The sequence below is a fragment of the Ciconia boyciana genome, chromosome 5 (genome assembly GCF_034638445.1).
Source record: "Ciconia boyciana chromosome 5, ASM3463844v1, whole genome shotgun sequence".
Taxonomy (NCBI): domain Eukaryota; kingdom Metazoa; phylum Chordata; class Aves; order Ciconiiformes; family Ciconiidae; genus Ciconia; species Ciconia boyciana.
This window is the reverse complement of record NC_132938.1, coordinates 69,917,980-69,938,844: the sequence shown is the minus strand read 5'-3', so window position 1 is coordinate 69,938,844 and position 20,865 is coordinate 69,917,980. Positions and strand designations below refer to the sequence as shown.

At 37.4% G+C, this 20,865-nt stretch overlaps 1 protein-coding gene across 1 annotated transcript in view; it reads right to left on the bottom strand.

Annotated features, from left to right (window-relative positions):
- The window catches only part of FREM3 (FRAS1 related extracellular matrix 3), a 74,246-nt gene that overhangs the window by 31,777 nt on the left and 21,604 nt on the right, over nucleotides 1-20,865 (bottom strand). Inside the window, exons 4-7 of the mRNA XM_072863410.1 lie at nucleotides 6,562-6,708; nucleotides 3,771-4,001; nucleotides 3,389-3,514; nucleotides 117-368 (exon numbers count right to left, since the gene is read on the bottom strand). Coding sequence (XP_072719511.1) covers nucleotides 117-368; nucleotides 3,389-3,514; nucleotides 3,771-4,001; nucleotides 6,562-6,708 — 756 coding nt within the window. The remainder of the gene's footprint in view (nucleotides 1-116; nucleotides 369-3,388; nucleotides 3,515-3,770; nucleotides 4,002-6,561; nucleotides 6,709-20,865) is intronic.

Sequence of the window (20,865 nt, the reverse complement as noted above, 5' to 3'; positions counted from 1 at the left end):
AGACTCCTGTTTTCAGCTGTTTAACAAAACAAAAATACAGTGGAAGAGATTATTTAATCAGTAAAACTTCCAAAGAGGAAAGTCCCAGCAAAACAAAATTGCTTCTTCATACTCACCATCATCTGTGTCAGCCAAGATTATTACTTTAGCGCTTGGGAATTCAGTGCCAATTTGTCCACCCACTGGCATGCTCAGAGAAATATTGAAGGTCTCATCTTCCTCATAGAGAGAGTCATCAATAATGATAATACGACAGATTTTCTCAGTCTCATCCTTATTAAAATGAACAATGCTGCTATGATCTTCAGGACGTGAGATGTAGTCAGAGTAAGACAAGACAGTGGATGGTACCGTGCCAGTAGCAGAACCTATGAGGAGAGAGGGTAAAAAATGAATTACAGGGACTCAGGACTTTAAAGAAGCAGAACAACAGCCCTTTAAATGAAACTAACACAGAAAAAGTGTTTAATGCTGGAACTGACTAATAAACGTGCTTTGGTAATAAGTTAAATACAAGAAATTCTCCCTATTTATAATTACAACTTCTCCAGTAGCAAAGTGGCTCAGAGGGCTCTTATTATCACCCAGCACCCTCATGAAACCATTCCTGCTCCCAATTCACTACTATCTCTAGTTATCCTGACTCAACTTTTTTGTGGGGCTGCACTTCAACCAGGTGAGAAGGGAGTCAACTAACTAAAAAAAAAAAAAAAGCTCTCAAAAATATGCTTTCATACAAATTATGTAGAGCACAGCCCCATCAGCAGTTGAACAGTCACAGTAAAAAACAATTTTGTGAGGGAAGAAGAAAAGAGTGCAAGAGCAGTTAGGAGAGGCAAGGGGCAAAACCCCCCAACAGGTTTTGCTGTTGAAAGATGAGGACGTGGAGCCACACCCGATTTAACATCACACACGACTGACCACATTTCATAACATTTGCACTGAAAAATGGCAAGATGTTTTCCCTTTTCACCTCTATACACTATCATTTCATGGATCAGAATGCCTATGAAAGTCACTGGGACTTTAGGATGAGGACTCTTCCTGAATAAATGAATGTGAATTTGAACTTCACATTTACCTCACTGAGTGATTCTTAGAAGGTGGGGGAAAAAAAAAATCCCTCCTTTTTACTTCTGCTGTGTTTATTTGTGTGAAATACTTGTTAAAAAAAAAAAGTAAGGCTTACATGCAATATGAACCTAAGAACTGCTGTGGATTTGCACTACCAGCATCTTGTAGGCAATTGGGATGTTCCTATCTGTTTGGGTGGACTGCTAGACGGGTGAAAACTGGCTAGATCACCAGGGTCAAAGGGTGCTGGTTAATAGTTTGTACTCCACCTGAAGGCCAGTTACAAGGGGACTTCCTCAGTGGCCTGCCCTGGGTCCGCAGGGATTTTTTGGGGAAAAAAGCTTGAGTAACCCTGTCCCACCTCACAGTTGCCCCTGCTTTGAGGAGCAGATCTAACTGGAGACCTCTCAAGGTCCCTTCTAACCCACATAATTCTGAGTATGTTAGGTGGCCTGATTTTCAGAGATCGTAAGTACACACAACATGCATTGATTACCTTCCTTTACCGTGGACAGGGGTTAGTATTGTGTCAGGCACTTATTAAGTAGGCTAAGAAAGATTAAATGAGAGGCACTGTCATGTTTACCATGCTTATCACGTTTAAAACTTTGAGAAAAACTATTTTACTGCAGCATGGTCATGAAAAACACAGATCATGACAATTACAGCAATTGTGCATTTGGGTAAACGGCTAGTGTTATTAAGGCCAGACAGGCTGACAGCCTACAAGGACAAAAAGCCTTAAGTAACTTGGTAAGATTTTCTGTGCCTCAATACACAACAAAAGAGGGGAAAATTCTGTTAAGCCCTTATATGTCACCGATGAAGGAACAAATGACCTCTGAATGCCTGAAACTCTGAAGATTCCTGCCAACCACTCAAGCTGACTCTAGCAGGTAAGGGTAAAATAGAAACAAAAGACATTAAAAGGATTTTCTGAACCAGAACTTTAAATAAGTCACAGAACTGAGGATGATCCCCCATTTTCCCTGCCCATGAAGCATACAGAATACTGGTATGTCAAGCTATGACTAGCTGATAGAAGACTTCTATACAAAAACCAGTTTTTTCAATCAAAACTTTCATATTTCACTACTTAGGATAAATGCTAACCTCTATCTTAAGCCTGGTTTCATTTTTAAATGCCCATTACCTTATCTTTATTAAATCTATTTTTGAATGCACATTTTAGTTTTGATTAAGAGTTATCTGATATATTTTACAATATCTAGTATTTTTAGAATACCTAATATTTTCTCTCCTCCACCATCGTGCTTTTTCAGTTTACAGCAGGCTTATTTTGTAGTCAAGAACTATATTTGGAAAACTTAAGATTCAAATGAGTTGAAGAAATAATCACATTATCAATTACCTATCTGTATTAACTATAGTATTTGAGTGACTATCACCATGCTGAAAGTCAGCATGCCACCACAAACTTACATTCACACATATCTGAATATCTAGTGAAGACAGGGTTGTGATCTGAACTTTATAGCTGGCCTTTAACCTAACCAAAACCCCAAAATTTCATTTGATTTTAGAAATGGCTTAGTTCTAAATCTACATCTCTTCTCTGTGGTTCAGGACCAACTCCATACATCACCTTCTTTGATAACACAGATTAACAAATGAGATGAAAAGCATTATTAAGACAGATACTGCTTCATGCAGCCTTCTGTGTCAGTTATGTTTTACAGAATGTGATACTCAATGCCTGTAGTCTGTCAATTTTTAAATACTAGTTCTTGCTGAATCAGCTGAAGCCCTGACTTGGCTTCTTCCAGCTACCTAGTCAAAAAGAAGAACACTGATGACAGGAAAAAACCCCATACTGGGGACCTCAGTTCTCATACAGGGTGTATACAAAGGTGCAATGATCAGTCAGATCCCCAACAACAGGAGAGGTACAGGGCTTAGGACTAGAAGAAACCTTTTTTTCCCCCTCTAAACAATCATTGCAGGGACAGGCATTTACTCTTCAGCAGGAAAAGCTGCAAGAAAAAAAATGATGCCTCTTTGAAAAAAGGTATACATATATGTATACATATATATACACATATATGTATGTGTACATACATGTATACATATATATATATATGTGCATGCACACACACACATTCTTACATTTTGGGCTTTAAAACACTCTTTAAGCAGAGAACTAGACACACATAAGTTGCCTGCAAAAATCACTTGTTCCAGCTACTGAAGTTACTGGCAATACTCACTGACTAACAACAACTTCATTTGCTCTCTTACTTACCTAAACGTGAATATTATGCTGAATAATCTGTTACCTAGCTAGATAACATACCTTGGTGGGTAGAACAAATGACCATCAGTTCTTGACTGACATCTCCAGATCTTCCAATAGGAATCAGCAGTTCACCTATATCTTCCTCTACTCTATATTCCAGCTGAGGAATATACACTGTAGATACTGAAGAAAAACATGATGAGAGAAAGGGGGGACCAAGGTTGAACACCTGTATGACATTACATACAGAGAATTAATTTAGCCAGGGAAGAGTATTAATAAGAAATACAAATCCCTTGTTCAGCTAGGTGAAGCTTTAAGACAGGGCTGAACCACAACAGAGCAAAGACAGATGAAGTATACAGGTACTCACAGGACCTGCAAGTGAACAGTACTGCACCAAATCACAAATTCTAAGGGAATGCGAAGGGATAGATACCATCATCAGGATCCACGATTTCAACCGTTGCTATTGCTGGAATCTCAAGGGCAGCCATAACCGGATCAGACAGAACAATCTGGAACGTTTCAGATGCCTCGTATTCATTGTCTGCAAATATCCTCACTCGCCAGGTAGCCGAAGCCTGTCCTGGATTGAACTGGACCTGTTTCTGAGGTTTCCCCTTGAAGTCTTTATCCTTTACTGCTGTACCATCTTTGGTTCCAATACCTGCATAAAAATTCAGAGGAATTATCTGCATGCATTTTAGGATTTTAATAAAATTAAAACAACCACAAAAAATACCTTTCAAATGCTAATCTGGCAGTTAGTGACCTTCAGAAAGAAGTAAGGACGGTTATATCACACTTTCTCTAGCATTGTTACATAGCTCCTAAAAAAATAGGTAATTAGGGTAGGATCCTGCCAACATTTGTGTGCATAAAGAATTGTATTTGCATGAAAAATTCCATTGACTTCACCTGCTGGGCACTTAAAACCTATACAAGCATCAACAAAATTACTAAGGCATGAGGTTATTTATCAAATATGACTGAACAGAACTGTTCAACAAGGCCAATTTTCCCATCTATATAAAAATTTGTGGAACAAGTTTTCCAGTTATGCCTTCACAAAAGATGTATCAGCCTGTTAAGAAATTTATTTATGTCAATTAAGGGTGTTCAACGCTTTGTTGAAGGTACAATATAGTCACCCACATAAAAAAAAAAAACAAACCAAAACACACCACCACTCATCTCTTTCAAAGAGAAATTAATTATTATATGTTTAATACTTCGTACTTACAGTTTCTGTTACTGCTCTATATCTGTGCCGTACTTATACACATTTAAGATCTATGAAGTTCTATTATAACTTTTTACCTGTACACTAAAAAAGCCCTAAAGACTTCTGCCATCTGTCCAAGTCTTGCTTCTGTAGATGCTCTCCTAGCTAGGTGGACATTTGATGTAGAATTGCAGCTCAGTGCGACAGAACAATGTTCTCAGGGTTTATTGGGTCCACCATGCTAAGCAAATCTGCTCCTTCTCTCCCATCCCCATTTTTTCTTCCTCGTGTAACTCTGAACTGCAATACCTAGTCACATATCCATCCTCTCTGCTGGGGCATTATCCAAGCAGAAGCTTTTCATTGTACAGGTTTAAAAGACTGCACATTCTCATCTTAATAAAAACCACAGAGGGCAGTTGCATAGCAATTCTAGGGCTAGAGATTAATCCATTTAGTTCAAAGTTAAGCAGCAGATGAAGATTTATCTCAGAGTAGGTTTTGTTTGCTATTCAGATCAGATGGCTTTTGCTGCAGCATGAGTTCATAAAATGGTGATAAACCATGAATGTTTTGAAAGAGCAAAAACAATATCCAGAAACGTGAACATGCTTTATTGGAAACTCAGGTGCAGGATGCTACAACTGACATAAGGACTCATTCAGCTTTTGCTGAGCACAAACACTCAATTTTTTTTATTTTTTGTTTTTAATTTTTTAAGTGAGACTGTATCATACATAAAAATATATCATAGGAAGGCACTCAAGAAAAGATTTTTTAAATACAAAGAGTTGTTACACATTTTTAAGCCTGCATATTTTTATAGCTAGATTTGTTGTTTGTTTTAATCAAAGGTGCACACATACTGGCAGAATCCAACTGTGGATGTAATGAAGTGAAGATCTGCAACTCACCATGGGGTTTTGAAATTCATTACTGCCTTTGGGTTTCAATCGGGCATTAGTTCAAGTATATGAGCATCTTTTTATTAAGGTTCAGCACCAGCAATTATGAGTCACTTTACCTCCCCAGCTGAGAATGATTAATCCCTCTCAAGTCAATGGCCTACATGTTTGTTGGAGAATCTGATGGCTAGCAAAGAGCTTCTGAAGGCTGTGAAGTATGAAATAATTCCTAAATGATTTAATTCCTAAATTCCCAAAGTTGTTCTATTCCACAACTGCTTAGGTTTTAAATGCCTGATTTAATTAATACTCAGATAATAGCCCAATATCTTTGTGTTGCACAAAGCAAATATTGTCATACATGGGTTTAAATGATAAAAACCCTAAAACTTTAAACCTTTTTTCTTTCTGTTTTTAAATCAGGGAGAAAATGACCTTTCTGCTCAGTGCTCCTTGAGTCGCTCCATTGGTGCAAAGATTTCTATGATTCCTATTTACTTTGCAGAGCTGTCACAATTGGGTACTCTGCTATCCCATGACAGCACACTCGTAACTTCAGTGTGCTCTACACCTGCCACCTCTGCTAGCACAGGACCCTTCGAGAATTTCTAGTAGCTTTCAGATTTTCTCGTAGCTCAAAGGCCAGCATAACACTGCCCTTATAAAGTGAGGAGTTGTAACTAACTTCACAACTTGGTTCTATGAGCAGAGACCAGCTACTTCAAGAACTTATTTGTTTACTTAGAGCTCAAGTTAATGTGTTATGAAATGTATCCTCCTGGCAAAATAAACAAAGCTGAGTATCCCAATTTCTGTTTTGTTGTCTGGCAAGTGACTTCAGGAAAAAGACAAACAGCAGAAGTTCATTTTATTGATTTGTTCTTACATCTATTAATATACATACTCACTTAGATTTCTGGGTGGCAGCAGTGGAAAATGAAACACATAGTGACGTCTGAGCAATAAAAACCTATATCATTGTTACTCTCATTATTTGGCATTTATTATGTAACCGGAGGAACAAGCAACTATGGAACAGCTCCTTAACAGCTGCCTTTTCTGGTGCAAGAAGCTTCAAACATTAAAGATTTACTTACTGATAAAAGAGGTTTCTCGCAGATATCCCCTGCGTCTGATGGTCACCTCCAGAAATTTGGAGTTCTCATCTACAATGTAATTCTCCTTCTCCAGTGAAATCCAAGCCCAGTTCAGTCGAAATGGCTGGCTCTTTAACATGTTCCCCCCTGTGTCACAGAAAAAGTATCCCAAATACTACATATAGTTCACAAAACACAACTAGAATTCCCTAAGGTCATTGCTTAAGTATATTTACATCACCTCAGGACAAAGCCAGACTGCTTTTTCACCTGCAGATATGAAGGACAGAGGTGCATCACACGAACCACAATGGTCCACTTTCCCAGACCTTGCAGAGTTGACCAGCATATGTCTTCCAAGAGACTGGAGGCTAGTTCAGGGGTCACAGCCTGTGTCTCAGCACACCAGGTCCCTAATTAAGCTACCTATTAACTCTCAAAGATTATTTCTGTCAGGAGTAGGATTAAGCTGTGAAAATAACTCTTTGGGAGGCTCTAGGTGGGTCACATCATAGTCTTGCATTACTGACTCTTTTTTACAATGCTAGTATGTGCCTATCAACATCAAACATGAGCACAAGCTGAATTCAGCATCTCCTAGTAAATGTAGGCAACATGTAGTATCACGTAAGGAAGATATCATATAATCAATTATATATTGATTGATTGTGCAAAATTATTTGGAAATTGTGACTAAGCTTCTATTCTTTGTTTTCAGGAAAATAATTTATTAAAAAGAGTAGTTATTTTGCATTATACAAAGGAAACTGAAAAAAATCAAATTATGAATGCAATGTTATTTAAAATGTAAAAAGCCAACAAAATTTAGATTGTTATTTTCTTCTGGTTTGGAAAATTAACTCTTTAGAAGTATTCTGTAGAATTCTTACGTGATCTGGCAAATCCCCTGTTTCCACACAACAAAGGTAATCAAATAACAACTGGTCTTGAAGCCATAAGCTTCCAGCTCATTAATTATTTTTTCTAGCAAAATTAGGTCTTACACTGCATGCAGTATGCTTTGTAGTACAGGATTATAACACCTAATTTCAGAAAGTTTTCATTGCTTATAGCTAATTGACAAAGTATAGACAACATAAGAATAGACAAGAAAAAAGTTGCTCACGTCAAGAACTAATAAGACTCTGTCCACTTGTCTGATGATTTTCCACATAATGAACAGAAATTTGCAAAAAAGAGTACTACAGATATTTAAGAAGCCTCTACCGACGGAAACAGACAATTTAATAAAATAGAAAATTGTATCCTGCTAGTAATTTGGGGGTTTTTTGGTTAAAATTATGTTGTTTAACATTTTTCTTTTAAAATAAAAATCCCATTTTGCTCTGTAATTATGTACTTCTGTTACAGAAGGGTGACAACATGAGATCAACTGACTAATTCAGCGCTGTATAAAATAAGCACTGAAACTTTTGGATTAAAGGATCTAATTCTCTACTAGTGCCCAGTTGACATCTAATCAAAATCACCACATAATTTTCATTTGCTTTAACGTTGCAAATCCTTATACTAACATTATCTCTACAGGAGTTGCCTCAGGCTCTTAAAAAGTGTAGGGCAAAGTCCAGTTTAGGATTCTCCTGCTTACTGGAAGCAACTCTAGATTATACATTGCGAGTAATTCCAGTAATTAGTGAGGTTACAGCTGTGTAAAACCTATGAGCCTGGAATCAATTTTAAGATGTTTTAAGTAGTTACAATTTGGAATTAATTGTGCCTTCAAACAAAAAAATGCAAGTCATTCAGCAACACTGTGACAAAAACATTGAAGAAAACAGATTTCTGAAAAATCACCTTAGTTGCAAGTTGAAGGCTAAACCTATTTACCAGCTGGAATATTTTAAAAAACTCTATTTAGCTGTTTAGCTGCTGCTTTGCCTGACACTATTGCTGCACGTAGGCTGGAGAAAGATGTCTGAAAGCATAATTCACACGTGCTTCTTGGTGACTACTCCCTTACGGAAAATAGAAAGGCTTCTTTTTATCCCAGAAACATGCCAACGAATGACATTATTTCTGCTGAAAAAATGCTTTTCAGCATGATCATTGTATTTCTGATCAACATCTTTCCTGGTGGCTGTTTGTTTCACAGCTTTCCTCTCTTGCCAGACTTCAGTGTTTTGGGTTGGGTTTTTTCTCTTTTTTTACAAATAAGACTGAACACAGTGTGCTCCAAATTAACAAAGACTTATCAGCTTAGAAATGAAGGACTGGAAACAAAGGGAAACTCTGACGTAAGGCTAGATTAAAACCAAAACCAACCAAAAGGCTCACAACATGAAAAAACTTTAATTCAATAATAAATTCATGATAAACCAGCCAATTTCCTACTAGTCATCAACTGCAGTCAAAAGCTAGTTCTCAACTGTGAAATTACTGACAAACTGCTATATAGATCTATACAGAGCTAAAACCCAGATGGGATGGGACCACGTGCACACTTGTTTCCAGTCACAATTACCAACATCTCTGTTGTCCGTTTGTACTGCAAAGCCCTCCTACGGACATAGAAAACACATACAGCCTCCTCCTCCATACATTACAAAACACACTTGTATGTGTAGGTAAATACACTATTATATATGGCTGCTTAGCAAAGACATATTCATCACTCTTCAGGTATTCTACAGATATTTTCTTTTGGAAATGTCTGCTCCTGCTGCCAGAGAGGGAACGGTTTTAGGAAGGTTAATCTGCAATATAACTATCCCCAGACTATTTAGTCACGACATAATGTTGCTGAAAAACTAAAGTAAAACACCCCCCCAAGCTGTTATCCTTAGTATGCAGTACATGCAAAAAACCATACTGTTGGGAAACACTGTAGGGGGGAAAAAAGCATATTGCATATGTTCACCTATAGCATTGGCAATCTCAGCACAGTGTGTATCACAGGATCTGATGACTGACTGCTGGAGCTGATGACACAAAGCAGCTGCCATGAATTGTTAGAAAATGTCTTTTGCTTTCATCATTACTAGGAAAGATCAGAGAGCAAGAGAGCTAAAGATACACATCACTTTTCAGTGGTATATATATCACATCCAACCGAACTCAATACCTGGCTTTTTGTGAACTCCTGCATTAAACAAAACGATCCCAAAAGCAGACCCCAAACACTCTGTAGGTTTAAAGTAGGCTCAAAGTAGACTCACATAATTTCCTATTACTGGGAAATCACAGAACTCAGCATCCTAGGAGATAAATGTCTGGAAAACCCTTTGGTTCTCTCTTTTAATATGCAAATAGCAAAATACCCATTCATACTCCTAGACAATTTTTTCCCCTTTCTAAACAGACATCTCATTTGGCAGGTGCACTTCCAACAGCAGGTTCCCAACCTTGGGCTGCTTAAGTTCAGTGAAAATCAGGATAGCTGAGGAACTTGTACTATGCACAATACTAATGCGAGGTTCAACACTTGTTCACCGCCTCACAACTTCTTCACCCGTTCTTTATTTCAGAACTGGGAAAAGGCTAGAGCAGGAGGTGGTTAAATTTTTAAGGTAATATATTTTCTGTAGTTTTTAAGAGATAATAAAGTGTAGTCTAAGGAATCCGTTCTTTATGTTGAGGATTTAGTACTTCTACTTTAAAAGTAGCAAACAGGAGAACTTTATTTTGTAAAGTGTGTTCCAAATATATGCTTAAATATCCCTATTTTCTGACTAAACCACAAATTCATTAGATTACTTGCAGCTGTAAAATCTTGCACCTTCCCATTTTGTAATTTTTAGGAAGAATATATATGCAGGGGCAATTGTTGGAAAAATTAAGCATTCATATTAAGTATTTTATATTTGCATTTTTCAGAGAAACGGAGAACACTGAAAATAACAACAAACCATATCTTAAAAACACGCCAGTACGAAATTAGATGGTTGCCAGTTCTACAGTTATGATAAACAGAGGTACTCCAACAAGATGATATCATTAATAAAGCCCCTAACTCTTTCACTACACAGTCCATTAGCCTTTTCCTGGCCAAAGAGGGAAGCCTTCAAGGGATGTCTCATATCATCAGCTTCATAAATCTAACAAAGCCAGAACTGTTTTTCTCTTGTCAAAGAAAATTTCATAAAAACCTCCCAAATTTCATAAAAGAGAGCCCTCCATTTTCAGTGTTATCCTAAAAATACTATTCTAGTTACTGCTTTCTTGGTTTTATTACCCCGTTAAGCAAGGGTTGATGTCATGCCAAGTGTTATTAGATCTTGGGGAAAAAGACTACATTAATACAAGGAGGTAAAAGTTGGCCATGTGCTTGGCACATGCTATGAAACATAGATTTTCTTTCTGTAACCCTCACAAACAGCATAAATATATATTCAGCAGTTCTAAATTAGTACAGAATAGTACATTAATAACCTAAATGGCAGGACACTTTCTTTCTTTTTGCTCTGGTGAAAAGTCCATCTGACCACCATCTCAGACTTTGGTTTAGCTTGGGTGGTCGGTAGTGTTTCTATCAATTCCTTCAAGTGAAGTTATGTTTCTTTACAACAGCTGCTCTGTGGATGCAAGCATATTTGCAGTTGGCTTTGATTTGCTGGATAGCTAAAATTTACAGAAAGGGATCAGAAAGATAAGAAAGCAGTTTTGGGGAATAAACAGTGAAGGAAATAAAAGGAATGAAAAGTTGGAGAAGGACAGAAGGAAGAAAGAACAAAACCCACCAGCTCAGAAAAAGAAAGAAAATATACAACCCACCAGCTCAGAAAAAGAAAGAAAATATACATTTGTATGAAAGGGAAATAGTTCCAAATGTTGGAAAACTTAAAAAGGGAGACCAGGGAGGGGAAAATCTAAATTAATTTGTAAATTTAGCTAAAAAATTAAGGGGTGGCAAAGTCACAAATGGGCACTCATCCCCCTACCACCCAAAATCTTCAAAAATTCTTGGGCAAGGGACAGATAGCAGGTCGGGAAATGTACAGTTTGTTGGGAACTAGGCAGGTTTTCTTTTTGTCTTTATTTTGAACAAAATTAATTTTGTACTATGGCTCAAGGAGTTATTTTTTCAGAGAATTCATGCTCCAAGAAACTAAAAAAAAAAAAGAAAGAAAGAAAGGAAAAAAAAACCACAACAAAGCAAACACAGCAAAGCAAAGCAAAATCTGCCCCAGATATCTCATTTTCCCCTGCATTTACACAGATGCACTTAGAAAGGGGTTTGGTCATTTTTTTTTTGTTTGGTGGGTTTTTGTTTGTGTGTACCACAATATCAGGCTGTATTGTAACCAGTGAATATTCTCAGTCTGGTACTTGTAATGAGCAAACATTCTGTCTCAGAAGGAACAAGTGGCTGTTCTGAGCAGAGCAGCTAAAACAGCTGCCATTAATCCCTAATCTTCTTCTATCTTCCTTCTTTGCTGGCATGCACAGAAGGTCTAACGTGCTACTCAGACAAGCAGCAGGCAGGCATACTACTAGACTCAAGAAAACTTTGTTCTCACAAAAATATTTTCCAAGAAACTTTAAATAAATAAATAAACAGCCAGCAATAACCTCAGACTGAAAATTCAGAAATTGACTTACTGTTCCTAAAAATATATATTTTTTTTAATTCTAGAAATTGTTTCTATAAACTTAAGACTGTAAGCACAAATTGCAAAATTAGAAGATGTAAAAAAGGACTAGTTCTTTGCCTTTACTTTTGATATAATTAGTAGATTTTCCTCTCCTGAATGTCTCAAGAGCTGAAATAACAGCATAGGCTATTGACCTAGAAAAAAACCCACTTTTTTCAGGAAAAAGTAACCTTCCTTGGCCTACTCTAAGCAGCTACTTTTATCTGAGCTAAAGGAAAATCCAGAGAAACATCAAATTATTGATGAAATGGCTTTCTAAAGAAATGCATCACTCTGGTCTCCCAAATACCTTAAGTCTGATTCCATTTTAAGGACATGCCAGCATTTCAAAACACCTTAGAGCTGACTTTGAAGAACAAACAAATAAAAACAGAGAGTAAGCAAGTTATAAAATCACTTTGTTTTTAAATATCTAAATGCAAAGTGCAGAATATATGTCAAAAGTGGCTGCTGTAGAGTATCACACCTTTTCTTTAAGCATATGCAAGTCAAAAAGGAAAATAGGAAATAGGAAAAAATTGTAGGTGTTGGAAAAGAGCACTAACTATCCAAAGAGCAAACTTTAGCTGACAAAAAAGTACATCTGATCATTTTGAGTGCACAACAGTGGTACTGCGCCATAGTCAAGCCTTGTACATGGCCTTTAAATCAGTATTTAATAGGTCTTTCACAATTCATGCCTGATTTCAGTTATCAAGAAGTTTTGAGGCTTTAATGAATCTACATAAAGCTGCTTATACTCAAGATTTTTTTCCCTGTTTGATGTGCCTGGATGGGGAGGTTAAAGGAACAGGCACACTGTTGTTTATATTTCACTGGAGCCACTTTCATTATTGCAGCTTGTGGTGGAGGGCTGGCATGCACAGGTTGAATTACCTTGTCTTCTGCTTTTAAATCTAACCCAATTATGAGGATTTCGTCCTTTCATCCTCCCGAATTCCAAGAGACCTGGAAGTTGACTAAAAGATTTGTAATTTGAGAATGATGAGCAAGTGCCTACAGTGAAACATGAGGCGAGCCTGCGCAGCAGGCAACCAAAAGTCATATCCCATCTTTGCCTTTGCTTGCCCACCCTTCCTCACTCCCGCTCCAGGACTGGAGGGTTGCAATGTATTGTCAATATAACAAAAACTACATGCATTTTATAAATAAATAATAAAAAACCCCCCGATCTGCTGCCATATATTCTCGATCAGGAAAGAGCGTTACTTCATTTGTAACTCCAGTGTTTTTAATCATGTTCTTTGCCTTAGTAGCTTTGCTTTGGCCTGTTTTTATCATGAATTAGTAATCTTTACGCAGACCTAGTCATCCTCCACCTAAATCAAGTATTGTATCCTTCTCTTAGAATCTGTCATTTACACTATATCTTTACGGTCTTTTTCTTTCTGGAAGCCATTAACTCAAGAGAAAAAATGTCCCTAAAGCCTCACAATAACATGCTTTGCTGCACTACATGATTCTATACTAAAACTATTTATCTGGTGGAAGTCATGAAAACACACTGTTCATCCATGCCAGTGTAGCTCACTGGAACACAAAAGCCATGCTCCAGTTTGCAGTAAGTATTAGCATAGAGGAACGTGGTTTAGCCTGTGTGGCTGGGAAGGTGTTTTCCATCAACTAGGCCTTCCCAGTTCTTGGAGTTTTTCCGATATATGAACACACTGCAAGAGATCAGACAGTAAAAGCAGCTCCCAAACAAACTTACTGCTGCTCCAGAGACTGCAAATGTTTTCAACTATAGGAGTTCACGAGAAGCCCAAGGATTTTTGTTCTCGCAAAAGGGAACTTGGTATTTGCAAAAAACCATCATCACTGCACTTCTAAATAAACCAGTTTTGTTGGTAGAGGGGAGTTGCATTTATAGTACAATTAGGAGAAAAATAAGGAGAAAAGAAGTTTTGTATCACAGGCTTGCCTAATTTTTGTCTGTTTTTCTAACAACCTCAGTCGTAGATAACTGCAGCCTAGCCATGACACGTTCTATTTAGAAACATTCCCCTTGTTAGAAAGAAATGGAAAATTTAAAAGCGGAGGGTTCAAGAAGGGGAGATGGGGCAGGGACTAAGACAGAGCTACTGTAGAAGGATGTGTGCTACAAAGACACTCCTTACCCCCATCCAAGGAATTTCCAGTTGTTCCTGAGAGCAACTTTATATCATTACAGAGATACAATGAAATTTATTAGAGGTCATCCACATACATAGCCTTACATATTCTGCTTGTTATGAGTTAAGTCTAACTCCTGCTCCTCATTTAATTTAAGAACAAATTAATCTTCTTCCTGTAACCAAGCAGCTCAAACAACAATAAACTACCCTGAAATCAGGCCTATGGTCCCACAAAGATATATACAAGACCGATGGGAAATAGGAGTTTGCTAGCTATTATTTCACAGAAGTCCCTTTGTCTGGAAAGACTCAGAGAAAAAAAGAGAAAGGAGAGAGAAAAAAAGACAGAATAAAGGAACACCAAAATAGTGGAGTTAACAACAACAAAAAATATTTAAAAACTGGAACATGCCCCTGAGGGAAGCTAAGAGTGAGCTCTCTAGTCATTTTTCACATTAATTTGAACAAGCAGAAAAATTAATTTTTGGCTAACCAGTTCTGTGCCAGAAAAAATCTTCATCAAAAAAAGGAACTGAGAAACTTCCTTGTCACTTGTGTGCTCTAGATGGTTCTTGGATTTTTATTATGCAGAAGACTATCAAGGAAGTACATTGTCTGCCAAAAGTGATGAGTGTTCCTTGAAAAATGTTTGTAGGTAAAGCTAACACTAAATTCTCTGCTTTTCTGGACTGTATTTGGCCTGAAAGAAGTCATGGTAACTGTGGGAATTTGTTCTTCCACCACCATCCTTTTTTGTATTAATTACATTAAAAACTATATTCCAAGGAGTCATTTTCATCTCCATGTTTAGGTTAATTACAGAAACTACCTGCCACTGTAGAAGAAGCAACATCAACCAATTCATTTAATTAGACAGTCTAAATTGTGCAGTATTCAGTTTACAAGCTATCCATACACTAAAGACTATTTTACCAGAGAATTCTACCAGAGATTCACAATAACAAACACATTCAAGAATTCTGCAAGCCATTTGAACTGATAAACCAGCAAAACTTACGTGACAAATTCTTCATGAGAAATTTCCTTACCCAGTCATCATCTTGCATATACTTATGGTCTGTCGGGGCTTTGATCCTAATCCAACCTAAGACATCTGATCTAATTTAGGCTTCCTCAGTATCAGTTGTTTCAAACAGCTATCAATCCATTTGCAAGCTGTCATGTCTGATTACCTATACAAATTATTTGCCAAAACTCTAAAATATCACAAGAACAATATACAGAGTATAATTTTTAACAATGATCCTTTTATCATGAGAATATAAGTGCCTTACAGACTCTACTATAAGCTTTTGAAAGGGCAGTATGATAAACATGCTTTATGGACAGTAGTACAGTGTAGCCAAGGGAAATTAATACAGGAAGTAACAAACTATAAATGGAAGTAGAAAGACTGATCACCAGGCTCCATAGACACCTGTCTAAATTCTGGAAAGGTGCCAAGAGGTACCACAGAACATAAGATCATGCTTCAGAAGCCTTCCCTTTTACTCCCTGGTGAAATGCCTGCTCAGTCTTAAAGATCATTGCCACATGGCTATTTTGCAGAGCCATAGCAAGACCAGTGGATGAGGATGGATGACCAGAAAAGGGTTCCTCCAGCCACTTGACATTGGCTGAAGTACCACAACAGGGTAATGACCTGGAGCCTCTCCAGGAACCTTACAGAAATCAGTATTTGTCTGACAAAGATCAGCATTACGAGAAGTGATGACTGCCTCTACCTCCCTTTCTCTTGATTTTCTGCCCCTGTAACTCCGTGACAGTCTTGATTTCTTCACACATGAAGGCTGCTTGGCTATACACCCTGTCCTTTGATATCCTCAAAAGGGAGTGCCAGCTGGGTTGCCTGAAGAAGTGTGCTTGTTGTTTTTCAAGAGAATTATAATTTTTTATATAATTACATTTTGCAGACAATAAAGAGAAGCACTAGAGCACCGTGAAAAGTGCTCATGTTATCACACTGGGCCAGGACATTTTCTAGGCAAGCCTGTGTAAAGGAAGGTAAAGCAGGTACCCAAAACAGAAATTAAAGCTTCTGAATACAACTTTGCTCGCTTCTACTCACAGAGCTCATGAAGCAGCTAAGTTGTCCTTGGTAAGACCTTCATCATTACTTACACACTGTATCACAATAAAGAAAGCTTGGTAGCATTTTTGTGACATGGCAAACAAGTGATGCCAGTGCCATCTAGTCATGGAGCAGGTTGAAATTAGGGGGTAACTGCTGAAAAATCTAAGAAGAGCCAAACTGCACAAGTAAATAATTGCCACTGAAGAAAAATTGATGACTGAGTTACTGAATGTGGCATGCAAAGGAGAAGAATGATATCTTCCACCTATGGATGTACTGATCTGGCAAGTATTTCCTTTATACTAATCCCTGAATCTGTAGAAAAGATCACAACCTAATTAAGTAACTGCAGACAGATTAACTGGTGCACATTTGTTTTTTAAAAATACTCTTTAAATTTCTGTCCTAGAAACTACATTATTCAGCAGAGAAAATCTTTGGATCTGGTCTTAAATTATCCCCTAGCCCTTCTGCTAAGATGAACTGAATCCAAAAGGAATCTCTAACCTGCCAGTGACAGGCTAGAGTAAAGGATATCAGCTGAACTTGCAGTCTCCTTCCCAACAGCTTGGTCACTGCCTATGACTGTGCTAGCATATAACAACAACAACAAAGTTATCTGATCCCTCACACTGACAAAATTTAATAAAAGGTATAGTGTCATCTTCCAGTCATGATAACTACAATGAGCTGACTATGCATTGTAATCTTATAGAATGTAAAAATTCAAAATTTACTACCTGGATTGGAAGAAAACTCCACAATTCTTTCAGGTGAAGCATAGGCCTGATTTTGAAGTAGACTATTATTGTTTGAACTGCCTGATTACAGGAAGAAGCTTAATTTGTTCACTATGCTGCGACAAGATCAAAGTGATGTAGATAGATATGAACAGCTGAGTGGATATACACTCTTAAAAAAGGCTGTTCTTTGTGTGTTTGTTCTTCAAACAGTACTCATCACACAGTTACAAATGCAATCCCTGTCTCAGAGAACAACAATTCTTTGAATTTCTCTGTCTCCTTTAGGAGAAAGCAGGAGGAAAGATCAATGGATGCATTCATTCTATCCAATACTCCTGCATACTCCATCCTGAATGAAATATAATTTCAGTCATGCTGTTACATGGTCAGTGCCAAAATGCATTACAGTTCATAACTGTCAAATTATGGACATAGAGGAATGATAGGAATATAGAGGAAAGATATATTACCAAATTTATAATTCTCTGTGCAGAAATAACATCATGACTGACAACACACATGTTCAATGCACAAAGGATGCAATTATCTTATGCTAATCATAACTCAGAGGTGCAGAGCTTTCATTATAAACAGAAAGCCTCTACATTTTCCAAAAGGTAACTTTCCATGTGTGCTACCATGAGATAAAACTACCCATCCATAATGCAAATGGTAGCTTTAATCATAAATTAAGTTTCTGCCCTGAATCAATGCTCATTTGCAACATACTTTAATACGCTTGGCATTTCAGGTCCCTGAAGAAGTTGAGGCTTCACAGTGAGACCTTGGACATGTTGTAAATCAAGGATCAGTGCAAGAGATTTATATTATAGTTTGACCTCTAAAGTGTTCCAGCAAGAGGCAGCTGACTGATCCGTAGTTTGAATCTGCAGGGTTCATAAGCACGATGGTCGTCTTGGGAAGTTATGGCCTTCATAATTCCCCAAATTACATCAACATGTCAAAACTAGGCAGCACAGTTGATACTACAGGCAGTCATTAGGGAAGGCTTCTTAAAAGTGCCATACTGAGGCTGAACAACAAACAGTACCTTTGAGAAGTGAGAAAGAGCTTTGCCATCTGGGAATGATAAGAATATACCATTCATTTGTTATCTGCAATCACAAAGAAATTGCATAAACCTCTGTAACATCAGGAAAAGCAGCTGCCTAACTTCAGAGATATTTCTTTCCTAGATAAGGCTAATGTGATTGTTGCTGACCTGTGGAGCCATTTCCTGCATAACAAAGTGAAATACACACTGGGTAAGAAGGGCACAAGCCAGAGTAATGGACAGGAACATGGCTGACCTTGGAAAGTTCAGTCTCATCACTGGTGCCAGTTAAGTTCAAACGACATGTGAGAAGTCAAATACTTTAAGAAGTATTTTCCTGGTCACAGCACTGGAAGTAGAAAATCCTGCACTCTTCCTCCCCATTCCAGCAATGATCAGCCAGCCAGGACAAGGCAGTGCAGGCCCTGCCTTAGGAAGAGCACAATGGCTCTTCCCATTGTCTACATGGAAGATGAAGCTAACAAGGGAGAATCTGGGACCACCTTCATCAAGGTGAGTGCTATCAATGCAGTGGCTGTGCCCCTCACGAGTTCAGGAGACTCAGAGTCTTGCCTTTTGGGACACAACCCCCTTATAACCTCCTTTGGAAGATATTGCTTTGGAGCAACGTCTGGTCTGCATATTCTGTCCATTAAAGTACCTTCACTTAATTTTTTACAGATGAATAACAATACTGAAATGCATTTTCTAGTGTTTCAGAATAGCTGACTTATAAGAACCGATAACAGGCTGAAACAAATGGAAAATATTAGACTCAGATATCAAAGAGGTTAATGCTGAGAAGCTCTGTGCTGATACTGATAATGAACTTCAAGGAAATTTAGGTGAAACCAGATAACAAGTTTGCAACTTGTTGCTATTTCAATTTCCATTTTCCATAATTCAGCTTGAGTTCCAAACATCTGAAACTGAATCCCATAGTATCCTAAAAACATTTTGAGTACTATAGGAGATGCATGTCGAACAGAACAAATAAATTTGTATTCTGAGACAGGCATGTTATATGGAACAGGTTTATATGTTCTTTTTTCTTCCCTTAACTTCTGGATAGTGGCAGAGAAAGGAATAACCACACTTTCCTGAATGTATCACACATGTAAATGGCATGATCAATACCCAATAGAAAAGCACATAAAAATACATTTTTAAGTTAATTAGCTCTATGTTATTTATAAATACCTTCTGGATTCAGATTTTGCACTTTGAAACTATACTTCAATTCCTAATTGCCCATCCATGTATTCAGATGATTCACCAGATGTTAAGGGAATTACAGGGCAATATCTGTCCCTCTAATTACAAGAGGTTAGACTCGGAGCCATTTCATGCCATTTTGAATGCACATTTAATCCTCATGCTTAAAATTCCCATCACTGACAATACTTATAGAACAGAAATATTTTCCTTTTAATAATACTTTAAAGAAAATTGCCTGCTTATGCTGTCAAAGACATTAGAAAGACAAATCACAGGCCCATGTGAACCCTGAACACAGAGACAGTAGTTTAGTTTATTTTTGCAGAGCTTACTGATATATAACATAGGAAAAAAAGGGATGAGGTAAAGAGGAATTGCTAAGACATGTAGAAGAAAACAATCAGAGATTTGAAAGAACCAGAGGAGGACAGAGGACTGCCCAAGGCATGTCAGGTCTTCAGGAAGAACATTGTGGACCATCAAGTCATAAATTTCAGCAACACTAGAAAATGACATCCTTTAATTAAGTATGTCCTGTTCTGGGAAATAATCCTCCTTAAGTGATAGATTTGAGAAATATTTACTCAGTATTTTGGGGGGGAACTGAAATCCAGTATTACCAAAGATGTCAGGTAAGAAGACAAAAAGTAACTTTTATCTATTGTCCAAGGAGTTGACCTACATCAGCTTTCCTAAAAAGAAAAATCTTACCATGCCATCCAGGAAAAACTTATCTGGTGCCACACATTCACAATACATCAGTTGACTGGGGTAAGTGTGTTTTGCTTTAGTTTCCATTCAACTTCTGTTACCGTTTTGAAGCAATGACAAATATGTCAAATGCCTAATATACAAAAACCTTCCTGATATGTTTTATATACCTCGTAACAACAGATTGAATACATCAGAGACTAAAACATGTGCATGCCTGTTTACCCATATACATTCAAGCAAAACCCAAAGAATTCTATTATCTCATGTTATCGTTACAACAAAATGTCTATGGAACACATTAACTCATCGGTAATGGGAAAGGAAGGTAAATGCATAAATTTAATTTAAAAAAAAAAAAAGATGGTCTAAAGATAGGTTAATTTCAACAGTAAGTCATAAAAGTTCCTAAATGTCTGTTAATGGTTTTGTCTATATAATGTCTATAAATGTATCTTAAATCTCTCAGGCTAAAATTGTCAAATGAAGATGTAAACAGATTGAGACATGAAGAAATTCTAATCAGTGTCCACAGACAAATTGCAAGAGACAGCCATCCCATAGGCTCCTCCTTTTGTATAATTTTCCTTCTTTCTCACTCCTGTCCTCTCTTGTGTTCTTTTAAATTTTGTCTTATGGCTAAAAGGACAGAGAAAAAGCTGTGTAGTAAAAATAAGAGAACTAAGAAAAAATATGTTCTGGTGCAGGCAAGGTATTCTGGACTTGATAAGTTAGAAGAAAAGTAAGATTTTGCTTT